Source organism: Urtica dioica, chromosome 12 (assembly GCF_054948205.1).
Source record: "Urtica dioica subsp. dioica isolate 48M chromosome 12, U.dioica_male_clone48M_v1_H2, whole genome shotgun sequence".
NCBI lineage: Eukaryota > Viridiplantae > Streptophyta > Magnoliopsida > Rosales > Urticaceae > Urtica > Urtica dioica.
The window spans coordinates 11594501-11608810 of record NC_142767.1 but is presented as its reverse complement, the minus strand read 5'-3'; the positions used below and the strand labels follow the sequence as shown (position 1 = coordinate 11608810).

The 14310-nt window shown below is 35.4% G+C and overlaps 1 protein-coding gene and 1 long non-coding RNA gene across 2 annotated transcripts; one reads left to right on the top strand and one right to left on the bottom strand.

Annotated features, from left to right (window-relative positions):
- Window positions 1–2065: 2065 nt before the first annotated feature.
- LOC149379130 (uncharacterized) lies at window positions 2066–2605 on the bottom strand. Its single transcript, XR_016294288.1, has 3 exons — window positions 2422–2605; window positions 2231–2324; window positions 2066–2134 (listed from the first exon to the last, which is right to left on the bottom strand). It is a non-coding gene; the product is annotated as an uncharacterized LOC149379130 (long non-coding RNA).
- Window positions 2606–10289: 7684 nt separating this feature from the next.
- LOC149379129 (NAD(P)-binding Rossmann-fold superfamily protein) lies at window positions 10290–12480 on the top strand. The gene is made up of 5 exons (XM_089602824.1): window positions 10290–10540; window positions 10606–10813; window positions 11558–11774; window positions 11861–11967; window positions 12050–12480. Exons 1-5 carry the CDS (start codon window positions 10443–10445, stop codon window positions 12242–12244), a joined length of 825 nt encoding a protein of 274 aa, XP_089458950.1. The 5' UTR covers window positions 10290–10442; the 3' UTR covers window positions 12245–12480.
- The last annotated feature ends 1830 nt before the right edge of the window (window positions 12481–14310 follow it).

Below are 14310 nucleotides of genomic sequence, written 5' to 3'. Positions count from 1 at the left end.
GTAAAATGAGGGATTAAAAAATAAAAGAATAAAACAAATGTTGAAATCAGCAGAAACCACTTGAAGGAACATTTTCATACTATTTTCACTGATTTTCGCTAGTCAACAGAAGAAATAGTTCCTTCCATGCATTGTCAGTGGAAAGAAATTTCCATTACTTTAAATTGACCGGAAGGAATGAAATTTCACCTCATTTCCATTCCAAATGTCCAGATTTACATACATGGTTTTTTTGAAGAATAAATCTCATTTTTACCCCCTGAACTCGAACCTTCGTTACATTTCGTCCCATGTACTCGAAAATGTTACAAAACTCAACTCACAACTCACACACGTGTTACAAGGCCCCACTTCCGTCAGTTCTCGGACGTTAAGTTATAACGTTTTGATGATGTGGCAATTTTTTAAAAGGTTTTTTTGTGAAATTATTATTTTACCCCTTTTCTATATCTTTACTTCATCTTCTTCCTCAAGATCTGAATCAATCAAAGACATAACTCACAAAAAACTCTCAGACCAATTCAGAATAACAAAACGAAAACAATCCGAGAATCACAATTGACCTCGACAAGTCTGAATCATCATCGATCACTAATCAACTTCAAATTTCAAGCTCTGCTCCTAGTAATCCGAAAAGCCCTAATATGATATTTCAAACGTCAAACCAGCAACGTAAAACTCTTTTTCTATTTCTTTTTCGTCCGTTGCTTCCTTCTGGTTCAGAAGTTTTGGAGCCCTATCTTGAAAGCCCAGTCCATCTTGTGCTGGACTGGGATCAGAAAATTCAAGCCCGCCAAACAAAATAAAAAAAATCTAAGTGACCGAGAAAACACCATATAGGGTTTCCAATAATAATTACCAGATCTTTTTCGTCTATTCACATATATTCATTTCTCCATTTCTTCTTCTTCTCTATGTTTTAATCTTCTCTAGGCTCTACATGCGCTTGCCAGTGGATTGTTGAGCTTCAGACTGGTTTTTCTGGGTTTCGGTGAATAAGAGGAGAGCTCGGATCGCTTTTGTTGTTGTGATTTGGGGCTTTCTTCGTGTTTTGAGATGGGAAGCTCTGGAGAGGCGAGCAATAAGGCCCGACGACGGAGAATCCACAGAGAAAATGGTGGTTGCTTCGTCCATGGCGCCATCAGTCTCGAACGTCGAATATGAATTATTACTATTAGGCACCTATCCCAAATTGAAGAGTGCGATGTTTGTCGCGGATTCCTTGTTGGATCCTCGCCACCAGAAGATTCCTCTCCGGCGAGAAGCATGAAATACAACCCACGCGAATCAGGAAAGAAAAAAATGCAGACAAGAAACGAAGAAGATAGGAAAGAGAGAGAGAATTATAGAAATATTTGATTATTTAAAATCAATTAATATATTTGATAACAATATTTAAATATTAAAAGTATTTAGAATAATAGAAAATACTCTTATACCCTTTAAAATATTGTCACGTCATCAAAACGTGAAACTTAACGTCCAAATACTGACGGAAGTGGGACCTTGTAACACGTGTTTGAGTTGTGAGTTGAGTTTTGCAACATTTTCGAGTCCAGGAGGCGAAATGTAACGAATGTACGAGTTCAAAGGGTAAAAATGGATTTAGACTTTTATTTAAATTTTAGGATAAACCCCATTTTTACCCTCTGGACTCGTACATCAGTTACATTTCGCCCCATGGACTCAAAAATGTTGCAAAACTCAACTCACAACTCAAACACGTGTTATAAAACCCCACTTCCGTCAGTATTTGGACGTTAAGTTTCACGTTTTGATGACATGGCAAAATTTTAAAGGGTATAAGAGAATTTTCTATTATTCTAAATATTTTTAATATTTAAATATTGTTATAAGATATATTAATTGTTATTAAATAATTATCTATTATTCTCTCTCTCTCGGTTCAGCCTTTTTATTGTCGAAGGGTGTTTCAGTTCAGCACCGCTTCCTTGCACCGCAAATACTCTCAGCCTGTTCACGTTTTGGCCGTTGCTTGGTTAAGATAATCACAATCAACAAATTCAAATAATTAAGGATATAGATTCATCAAATACTAACCTTATCGCGAGGGACATTGAAAACGCATACACTTCCGTTGTAGAAGATCGTCAATGGAGTCGCGTCGTTCTCACTGCCCGAACCCAAACAGAGTATTGAACTTATTTATGTTCTTTCCTATGAATAATACAAGTAAATAGAAAAAAGAAGCGAAAAAAAAGTAACAAACCTCGCATTTGGAGTTGGAATCGGAGCTGATTCGTTGGAGGTAATCACCGATTTTAGAATCTCTGGTTTGATCTTCGAAATAGCTTGTTGGATTCCTTTATTTATTGACGTCAATAAAAAGTTTAGAAACACAATCGATTGATGGAGTGACAAAAAAAAAAGAAGAAAAGAAATAGAGATGTGAGCTATTACCTCGAAAGCTTCGTTGGCGGTGAAGAAATTTCTAAAACTGAGACTTTTTGAAGAAGACGAGTATTTCTCGATTCCCATGAAATCCAGCTCTACGCTTCCTCTGGACGCCATGATTTGGATTGAATGAGATTAATTTAAGAGAGAGACAGAGTTTCAGATATGTGAAGATTTAATAGAGAGAGAGAGAGAGAGAGAGAGTATTGGACTTGGAAAGAGCACGAGATTCATATGATATGATAAAGAAGAAGGGAAGGGAGATAGTAATGAGAAGATGCATATAATATATAATTTATAAATAAAAGGGAAGCTTTATATTACTATTACTTGACCGACTCTTCTCTGCATTTGAATATTTTTATAAATATTGTTATAAGATATACTTTTATAGGTCATTTCTTGGTTTAGTCTTATATACGAAGTGTGTTCTTGTTTGGTTGGGTTATAGGGTTCACGAAGATTGTTATTGTTTGACATACTTGAGTTTGATAATGCTGTATTTTTATGGAAGGATAAAATGCAGAGAAGAAAGGAAAGAGAGAGAGAGAGAGAGGAGAGAGAGAGAGAATAATAGATAATTATTTAATAACAATTAATATATCTTATAACAATATTTAAATATTAAAAATATTTAGAATAATAGAAAATAACTTATACCTTTTAAAATCTTGTCACATCATCAAAACGTGAAACTTAACGTCAAAATACTGACGGAAGTAGAACTTTGTAACACGTGTTTGAGTTGTGAGTTGAGTTTTGCAACGTTTTTGAGTCCAGAGGGCGAAATGTAACTGAGGTACGAGTCCAATGGGTAAAAATGAGATTTATTCTAAATTTTAATTATATACTTTAAAAAATTTATGCCAAATTATTTTACAGCAATCTATAAAATAGTCTTTAATCTAGTTAGCCCAAACATAAGATACGCACAATATATATTTAAACGGATTTGAATTTTAGATATATGATAGATTCTTACTCTAAAAAAATTAAATCTAAAATTTGCTTACTATAACCTAATCAAAACATAGAGTTGATACGCAGTAAAAACATATCTCACACACGAGTATTTATTTCTCTCATCCCTCTTTTTCTCTCTGCCAAACTCTTAACTTTTTTTTTTCTTTGAAACCTCCCCCCTGAAGATCTTTGTGTCTCAATTTTGAGGGAAAGGAGATGGAGTTCATTATTAAAAAAAAAAAAGGATTTTTTTAATCTTAGTTCTGCAAATGGGTTTTTCTTCCGCCGTTTCTTCCGCACCATCGTCATAAGATTGCGATTTTGTTCTTAATATTGATTTCTTCACCGACCCAAGCATGAAACTCTAGCCTTCAACAAGTAGAATACTTATACTTTTTGTCTTTTTTTATATTTCTTCTTTAATTTTTTTTTTATGTTGTTATGTTTGGATTCTGATTGTGTTATCACATTTCAATTGTGAGTTTATGTCCCAAAGACATATTTATCGTCTTTGAGTTTTTTCACTCGAGGTTTGGCCGTATAAATACTCAAACGGTCGTGGTGGTCGGCCTCGAGTATTTGGATTCATTTAGTAACTTTGCAAGGTTTATTAAACGAGTCATGAGGTCGCTATAAATATAGTGTATATGATTGTTCACACACAATGTGTAATCAATGGATTTTAGTTTTGAATCTAATTGAATTGAGGTCATACATTTTCTTGTTGATTGGTATTTGATATCTGTGTATTTGTGAGTATTTTATCCGTTATCTAATGAAAAGCCTCTTATTTATTAAAAAAAAAAGACACTGAGTGGATGGAAATTTTTGTCCATTTACTGATTCATCCCTGGATAACAATTGTTTACATTCCATGAGGGCCTAAATGTGTAGTCCCTCCATATAAATTTGTATGTCTGCAGAAATAATAAATACAAGTTTGAAATTGTTACGGTAAATTGAATATTAAGTTTTAATAGTTTATTCATTTATTTTAAAATCGATTCAAATGTCTTTAGTCAAATTTTCTAGCGTATTTGAATTTTCATTTAATGGGAGTTGTAGTAAATAATCAAACAAACATAAATCTGAAAATTACATCATTAGTAATCATTAACGCTAAAATGTGTAGAGAAATCGTGAAGTATGTTGATTAACTCTACCATTTCGGAACTAAACATGTACGTCTTGTGGGGGAGACCGGGGACGGGAATTCAAATCAGGAGGCAAATTAGAAAAAAAAAAATTAGTGGAGCAAATAATAACAATAAAAAAAATTAGGCCAAAAATAAAAAAATAAAAATTTTAAAATAAAAAATTATAATTTTTAAAATTTCAAGTTGGGCATTTGCCCCCTGAGCTCATGTGGCTCTGCCCTGTGTACGGCGTTTATTGATGGTGCAGTCAGGCTGCAAGATGTCGACTTCTATAATTTGGTCGACATCGAGGCGGTAAATATGTCACACGTACATAATATTCATTATTAATAAATATTACATAGCAAATATTCAAAGTTATATCATTCTTTGTCATCAATGCTGAAAATTGTAAATGAATAGTAACGTGTTTGCATTGTTGGATATTCAGTTCCTCCGCTTAATACTATCATTTCTTACGTTAATGATCTGTGTTAATTCGGGACATAAGCGTGTTAGGCGTTCATTGATGATGTGAGCGCACTAAATAAGGCCGACTTTGACAAAAATGGTCAACGTCGAGACAATTAATAAGTCTATGGAAAGACTTGAATACACTGGGAATGTTTACTCATGCTTTTTTTTCCCCACCACTTCAAGATGTCTATATTATCCTAATTCATTTTCATTGATCACGTAGAATCGTAGTTTGTTGGATAGTGAGACAAAATCTTCGCAATCTTCGATCGCATAAGATTAAAGTGTTAGAACGCAAAATCAGTACGATTAGTACGATTACTGATACGTAATGAAGGGGATTTTACTTATTTTAACCAGCATAAGCTAATTATAGCCCAAATGCAACATTATGTAATCAAAATTAACAAGATGTCCAATCATAATCAAAATTAGCTTAGGTACATAGTAAAAGCGCAAACTCGAGCTAAGTTCTTAATATAGAGACCCCATACATTTTGCCTATAGAATCCGCCTAATAATTGCAATTACTGTTTTGTTGAGCATAATCAATAGGGTTAGCCGGCTCGTGAACTGCATGTATTTAAGATTTTTGCTTTTGCACCGTTGCCGAAGAAAGTGACGATAAGATAGTAGATGATGGTGAGCTAGAAGAAGTTGATGAGGAAAGCTACGATGAAGTCCGAATGATCGTCGGAGGTAAGTCTCCCGAAATAAAAAAAATATTTCACACTCGTTTAAATTACAATTTTAGAACTGCGTATATCATAATCACAAGTACAATGCATTTAAGTATAGAAGTCTTCTTTTATATGGTTCTAATCATTGATGTCATAATATTTTTTGTTTTTTTTTTCTCTCTCTTTTTAAATGTTGACCATAGGTGGTAAGATTGAGAAGTTGAAAGTTGAGCAATGTAAGGTCTACTTATATGCTTTTTAGAGCTTTGATTATCTAAATATTGGAACATCTTATATGGATTTAGAATAATTTAAGAACATGACTACCACGCGGTGGAATATCAAAACTTTCCTATATTCATTTATGAAATTACTGATTCTGCGCAACTGTTTCAGAAAGTGTTTGTAACAGAAAGTGCGACAGTTGCTGAAATTTAGAGAAACAACAGATTAACGATATGAGTGCGGAAATAATAAATAGACACCAGAGTTGGTAACCCAGTTCGGCAATCCGTGCCTACGTCTGGAGGGCCTTTGCCCGGTGGAAAGCAATTTACTATGATAACGTGGTACAATAAGGATTTACACTCAACGAATCCCTCACTAGCTACCCAACCTACGTCTATCCTCTTCAACAGCAACTTAGGCTCCCTCTAAGATCGAGATCCCCTCGATTCCCACATAATATCTCTCCCGAGACTTCTAAACGTGTTTCCCAACAAAAACAATTGAAAAACCTAACCTCTAGCTTCTAATACAATCACCCGTATATAGGCAACAAAGCAGATGTAAAAGACACCTTAAAAGCTTGAACACAGGTCGTTCTAAGCTCAGCTAAAACACTCAAATAAATTTCTCTAAAGGCGTAAGTGTAGAAGGTGAGGTGATGACCTATTTATATGAGAAAACTAGGTCAACACGAATCTTGAAGACGGATTAGGAAGACCAGCCCATTATCTCATTAATCCACGCTGGAATCATTCTTCAAGTCGGAGTAGCGAAGCCCAAAAGTCAATGGGCCGAGACTGTTATACAGGACTGTTACAACACAAACTGCGACACTTGTGACCGGAAATTGTAACAAAGCCCAACGCTATCCGATAATATATTCCACGATTCTATATTATTTTGCCAACATTAAATCGCCAATTAATGTAACAACAATTTACATAAATTTGAAGAAAACCATAATAAGAGATATGCAAATTTTCAACTTAGATCTATTAGGATAAAAAAAAATCACTATCCCGGTGTAAATCTTATATATATATATATATATATATATATATATATATATATATATATATATATGAATATCCAATGTCTATAGTTCTAGTATAATTCTCTCAAACAATGATGAGCATTAAGACAACCATGCAAAGATTCAAGGCTATAAACTCAAAGTATGTTTGTAAGAATTTAAGGTGGGATTGGCTGGACAATGATGAGTTGAAATCAAAATTTGAGCAACCAAGCATATCAAGCACGTGTAACATTGAGAGAGACTAGAGATGGGAGGCGGAGCTTTCCAAAAGCCAATTTTGGTTACATGAAAATTTAGTATAAAATTCATTTAAGGCTTAGAAGTGACTTAATCTCAAAATTATTTGAACTTATTTCTTAAACAAGTTTCACTACATCTACGTGTGCTTGTACATATCCTTTTACTTTGGTCTAGTTTTGACATCTCATGATGGAACAAATATCATAGATTAGAAAACTTAATTGAACGTGACTATCACATACGAATTTAAAAAAAAATGTTATCTTTTATATAAAAATTTTAGTATATAATATCATATAGTAAAGTGTGCAAGTTTATATGAATCAAGGGATCACACAGATCAATTACAAACAGTACTAATCATGTGAGTCGATGTCTTGAAAAAAGTAAATCGTGTTCATTCTAGTATCCATGTCTCTCCTGCACTCGATGAAGACTAAGAAACCACTGGTTGAGAATCATGAAACTCAAAGATATTTATGGTGCATATCGAACATGGGCGTAAGTGAACAAATGTGACTCAAAACTGATTTTCAAAGTCACGAAGAACCTTGGAACTTCGACCAACTCTAAATATATATATATATATATATATATATATATATATATATATATATATATATATATATATATATATATATATATATATACAGAGAGAGAGAGAGAGAGAGGATATTTATAATAAAACAAATAATTTTCATATTAAAATGATACACGAGGGGACATGTGGAGATTTTGATTATTTCATTTAGCGGTGTACACATTAATCAAAATTTATTAAAGTGAAAATATCAACGGTATCTCATCTGTTCAATCGAAATGCGAGATTTATCTATTCGATTATTAGAAATATCATATATATCCCTTCAGTTTAATATAAATTACATATACCTCCCATAAAAAAAATATTATATTACAAATATCATCTTTTTTGTTTATTTAAAAAAAAAATTGAACTCCCCCAAATACCCTTAATGAAATAATTTTTTATTTTCCATTCTATATACAAAAAAATTAAATTAAAAAATTTCTTTATAAAAAGTTAAGGATTTTTTTTATAAAGAGAGATTTTGATTTTTTTAATAAAATAGTAAATAAATATTTATTCTATTAAGGGTATTTTGGGGAGTTCAAATTATTTTTTTGTAAAAAATAAACGAAAATGGTGATATTTGTAATATACCATTTTTAGGGGAGGTATATGTCATTTATATTAAACTGAAGAGATATGTATGATATTCTAGAAATCGAAGAATAAATCTCGCATTTCGATTAAACACGAGGGATACTATTGATATTAATATTTCCCTTACCTATAACCTGGGATATATGTTTTTTTATTCAAATTAGTATTTATTTAAGAGATCTGTAAAGAAATAGCCACTTGAGGAGAGGTGTTCTAAAATATTAGCCCAACTATCAGTTTATTAGGCAAATAGCCCAACATTAGACAAAGTACCAAAAATACCCTTCCTCAATATCCAAACTATCATCTTTCTCTCTGAATCGATCTTCTTTTTCAACTATGAGCTCTGACTCAAATTAAATGGCGATCTTTCCGATCCCGGCGACGATCTTCTCCGCGACGATAATGGTGGTCCTGGCCAACGCGACGAACACGAACCGCATATACTCATCGCGATCTCTGATAGCTTCACTTTCGGAATCGTGTTCGGTCTCCGATGAGACTCGTGCCATCGGTCTCAGAGCTGTTCGTAGCTGAAAGAATCCATCTCAGAACTGTTCAGCAAACTCCATCCCCACGCCGGGCGTCGCGTCCTCTCGAGCTCGCAAAGGTCAGCGCGTCTTCCAACCCTAAGACCTGGATCGTCGTCGGGGTAGGCGTCGCCGGGATCTGAGACAGGTATGTTGGTTTTTTCAAATGGTAAATATTATTTACTATCGAACGGCGATTTGTAAATATTATTTACTATCGAACGGCAATTTGTAAATAATATTTACTTATCATTTTTATGAATAATCTAACCCAAAATCGTTCGGAGATGACGTCTAGGGTTCAGTTAATTCTGTGTGTCTATATTTGAATCATGGAATTGGCCAAATCTGAGACAAGTATGTTGGTTTTTTCAAATGGTAAATATTATTTACTATCGAACGGCGATTTGTAAATATTATTTACTATCGAACGGCGATTTGTAAATAATATTTACTTATCATTTTTATGAATAATCTAACCCAAAATCGTTCGGAGATGACGTCTAGGAGTTCCCCGACCTGTTCTCCGTCTGCGAGGTCCGCGGCGGCGATGCGGAGGCTGGCGGCGGCGTCGGAGCTGCAGAGGCGCGCGGGGGAGTCCGGTCGGGTGGAGTTCCCGGAGAGTTTGATGTTTGGGCGGCGGAGAGGAGGCTCGGGGTCGAGATCCTCCCATGTTCTGCTTCCACAACCCTGGCTCCGATCTTCTGCTCCTCCGTCACATTCCGAGCGTTCAGCGGCTGCTCCGCCGCGATCGGTCAAGCCAGAATCGGCACCGTATTTCGCTTTGGCGGCGGTGGTGGTGAAGCTTGCGTAAAATCGTTACTTGTTTGGTGAGATTGATTGGACGAGAAATTCAATGGAGCGAATTCAAAGGAGGTTTGAGTTTGCTCTATGACCACAGGTTCGTTGGATTGTTTTGTGAGAGGATTGGAATTTTGGCGGTGTATTATTTGAACGAAGGGTAGTATTGGAATATTATAATGTTTGGTTGTGAATTGGGCTAGTTACTTAAATTTTGTGATAATTGGGCTAGAATTTTAAAAGTGGTAGTCAATTTGGGCTAGATACCTAGCCGCCCCTTTATTTAAACATCTGTTTCAAAAATTAGATAAAGAATTTAAGAGTGAATAACATAAATTTTGGTTTTAGACTAAATTGGTCCGATTATTGATCTAAAATTTTATTTATAAAAAATTCGGATTCAGTTATTAAAAACGATCAAAACTGAACAGAATGACTCAGTTTCACTATTAAATTCATTCATCTAAAAGATCATGTGACCAGCATGTACACATTTAAACTAGAAGGATTGTAAAAAAAAAAAAAAAAAAAAAAATGAATGGAAATGGAATGACTAATTTCCAAAAAAAACTTAAAAATCATCTAAAACATTTATATACACCTCTTACATGTTTACCAAGAGCGAGAGAGAGAGGTTAGATAGACAGAGGGAGAGAGAGAGATATAGGATATCGACGTGGAATTTAGCGAAAAAAATAGAGGCAAACCAGAGGAGGCGCAGTGATCGATTCCACCGTTTCATAGGCAAAAATGGCAAAATCAGAGTCCGAAATTACAGTCAAAGGCTCGACAAGATGGTCTCTCGCCGGAACGACCGCTCTCGTCACCGGCGGTACACGTGGCATCGGGTAATACAAACATACATTCATATCTGAGAAGGACAATGCGACGATCTTTTATTCTTTTCTGACAGGCGAGCCGTGGTGGAGGAACTGGCGGGATTCGGTGCGGCCGTGCATACGTGTTCCCGGAACGATGCTGAGCTGGCGAAGTGCCTCGAGGAGTGGAAAGGCAGGGGCTTTTCCGTCACCGGCACGGTCTGCGACGCTTCCGATAAAGCCCAGAGAGCTGATCTCATTCGACACGTGGCATCACTTTTCGACTCCAAGCTCAACATTCTTGTAAGTTGATTACATGAAACTCAAATGTTGATTAGAATGAAATTTCTCCGATTATCTAGAGCAAGCTGTGGCCTTTGTTGGAATTGTTTCTCTTTAAATGCAATACCATTTCTCCGATTATTTGTTGGTTTTTAAAGTGGACTTCAGTTTCTAATCAGCAGACTAACTATGGACTGATAGAAAGAAGCACTGTACTTGTTTTTGTTTGCTAATAAAACTACATTTCCAGAGTTTATAAACATCAACCCTTTTTCTTCAGTTTTAAAGGTTAACGTCTAAGCTCAATTCTATACCAAACACAGGGTTAGTTACAGAAAAAAAAAAAAAAAAAAAAAAAAAATATATATATATATATATATATATATATATATATATATATATGCTCTGTGATTACACTGGTTCGGTCATCTGGAAAGCAACTATGCAATTGAAAATTTATTTGTGTAAAAAATGAAAATTTATGCATGTATGTTAGAATTAGAACAAGAGAGCCGAGTGTTAGAAGAGAAGTTTTTTGAGAAACAGCTTTCAATCATTTTTTTTGGCTCGTTGCCTCTCTGCTAACCTAGATAGCCGAGTCTTCTCAAGAAATGAGTTGGTTGCATCAATGACACTCCTTTGGAGGGAAAATATGATTCGATGCAATCGAAACATATAAAAAATTTAGTTTAACTGCCCTTTTCTTGTTTAAATGACAAAAAGAATATGATAATCCTATTCACTTAGTTAGAGATTTGATATCAGGTGAACAATGTGGGAACAAACATTAGGAAGCCGACTGTGAACTACACCGACGAAGAGTACTCGTTTCTTCTCTCCACAAACTTTGAATCCACATACCATCTTTGTCAACTCGCTCATCCTCTTTTGAAATCGTCCGGCCGAGGGAACGTCGTGTTCATATCTTCCGTCGCCGGTTCGACCAGCATCGGCTCTGGAACAATCTACGCAGCCACAAAAGGCAAGGGTCACCGATTTTCTGATCGGATGAAAAAAGCCAATGTATTCATTCTATCTTCCTTTTAATTTTTATTTTTGCTTCTGCAGCTGCAATTAATCAGCTCACCCGGAATCTGGCTTGTGAGTGGGCAAAAGACAACATCAGAACCAATTGCGTAGCGCCGTGGTACACCCGAACATCACTCACGGAGCATGTAAGTACTCTCTTTTTTTTTTCCATGGACTTGTTTGTTCGTTTTGTCGAGCTCCTTTTGTGGAACTTGTTGCTATTATTAGTTGCTCGTTAACGAGGAGTTTGTGGAAGAGATCGTCGATAAAACTCCTCTTCACCGGATTGGGGAGCCCGAGGAAGTGTCGTCCCTGGTGGCGTTCCTTTGCCTCCCTGCAGCCTCTTATATCACTGGACAAGTCATTTCCGTCGATGGAGGAATGACTGCAAACGGATTCAATCCCAAACGAGGACCCTTTTGAGCGCTGAAAACAGTCACGGTTCCTGGTTTAGCAAGCCTGTTCTCTCTGATCATGGCCGAGTTGAAGCTTATGGTTGCAAAGTAACTAGTCTTCCAAAAACATTTTTCTTTGTTTTCTTTAGATCTACAAGCTTCAGGAGTTTTGTTTTGTTTTTGTGTTTTTGGTCTCAAATCTGTGTTACCGATTAAACACGACATAACAAGCTAATCTTGAGAGCTGCTTTGTGATTGGTCGTATTCAACGTTTTGTTGCACTTGCATTCGTTTCAGACCCATGCCAGATAACACAACTTGTTTTACCTTCCATATATCTTTTTTTTAGAAACAGGCATTATATCAAATTGAGTGTTAAAGTATAGGGAAGAATCAAACCTAGTGGAGGATGATTTCAAGAATAAACGGAGAGAATCTAGGGTGTGGGCTACAACATTGTTGGAGCTTTTGATGAAAGAAGCTGAAAAATGTGAAAAGTGCTAAGATTCAAAATGAGAAGCCAGTAGAGCCACCGATATGGATGTCTTGGTTCCCACCCATCACTGCCAATCTTTGTTAAGGAACTATTTTCCCCGCATGCTGATGTTGGGGAAGTACTTCCCTTGAACTTGAACTAGTCTTGCGATGAGGGATGTGGGTTTTCAGAGGGCTTGGTTTATTAAGTTCACGGAGACGACGACGGAAGCCAAGCCACTTTCACCTTTGGGCTTGCAAAGATTTTTGTGATAATTTGACCCAATGAGTGAACAGGAACCGGCTTGACTCTCAATCTCCACTTCCTAAATGCTTGACCAAGTGGAGATTCTCACCCAATTTTCTCTAAAATACACTAATTTATCTTGAGCGCAAAATATATTTTGAGGGTCGTCGATGGTATGTGTAATCTAGGTTGCTGACGTGGCAAAGCCAACTCAGACAACAACGTAGAAGTGTAAAGTGTAAAACCCTCAGTGGCATTCCTTGTAATATGGTATCAGACAGTCAGATAGTTAGAGAGTTAGTTACAGCTCATTGTACACTTAGTGATTGTATAATGACCAGTTAGTACTGTTCCATTCAATGGAGATTTCGACGATCCATTGACCGTCTTCACTCTCTCTCTCTCTCTCTCTCTCTCTCTCTCTCTCTCTCTCTCTTTGTTTACAAACACTATTAGTAAAGAATTTTGGCAAGTTCATGTGTGATTTGGAACGCAAGTCCTTTTTTCTCTTCTACCTAGTTTTTTTTAGTTCGTGGGTTGATCAAACCCACAATTTTTTATAGGTGCATGGTGATAACCATCGAGCTCATGTCTCTTGGATTGTTCTTTTCTTAGTTGCCTCGATCTTTTTGTATGTTGACTAAGCTGTATAAAACTATCAGCTTCTCCAATAATTGTGATCCGGCTGGTACATTTTGCTCTTACCTACGAGATGAGCTTATATCCTTGTGTTTTTGGTCCTCGAGCTTATGCTCCCACATTTTTCTTATGAAATTAGCTATAGAATGAATGCCCTCTAATTTCTTGGTGTCTATATATATATATATATATATATATATATATATATATATATATATATATATATATATATATATATATATATATATATATATATTTTGTATACATAATCAACTTTTCTTAGACGATAAATGTAACTAAGTAGACTCACTAACATACTAAATTACATAGATAGACCAAGTGTTTTTAAAATTACAAAAATAAGCTCTTGACGAATTTGAATTATAATGTCCTTTAACTTCAAATACTTCATTTTTTTCATTTCACTTTTGTTTCAACTCTCAATATCTTTTATTCCTATAGTGTTTTTAAAATGGAACACTATTTTCGCAATAAAAACTTTAGACGTACTATTCTTGCGATTAACTTTAAAAAAATCACTATGACATGCAATTTTAATGTTGCGTAAATTATCGTAATTTGCTTCATTTTGCAGGTTGGTGTGAAAAAAATATCGATTGAGCTTAACCACCACGAATTGTTCTCCTGGATCCGGGTTCTGGCAAATGAGAGATTTGATGCCCCGTTGTTTGCCGAGGGAACCTGAACCCCAAAAATTTTAAGTGAGCTGCTTC

Bases quoted from the DNA above. Each gene is read 5' to 3' on its own strand.
- LOC149379129 (XM_089602824.1), top strand. From the start codon at position 10,443: ATGGCAAAATCAGAGTCCGAAATTACAGTCAAAGGCTCGACAAGATGG. The intron at 10,814-11,557 runs GTAAGTTGATTA...ATTTGATATCAG, and splicing joins ACTCCAAGCTCAACATTCTT to GTGAACAATGTGGGAACAAA. The intron at 11,968-12,049 runs GTAAGTACTCTC...TGCTATTATTAG, and splicing joins GAACATCACTCACGGAGCAT to TTGCTCGTTAACGAGGAGTT.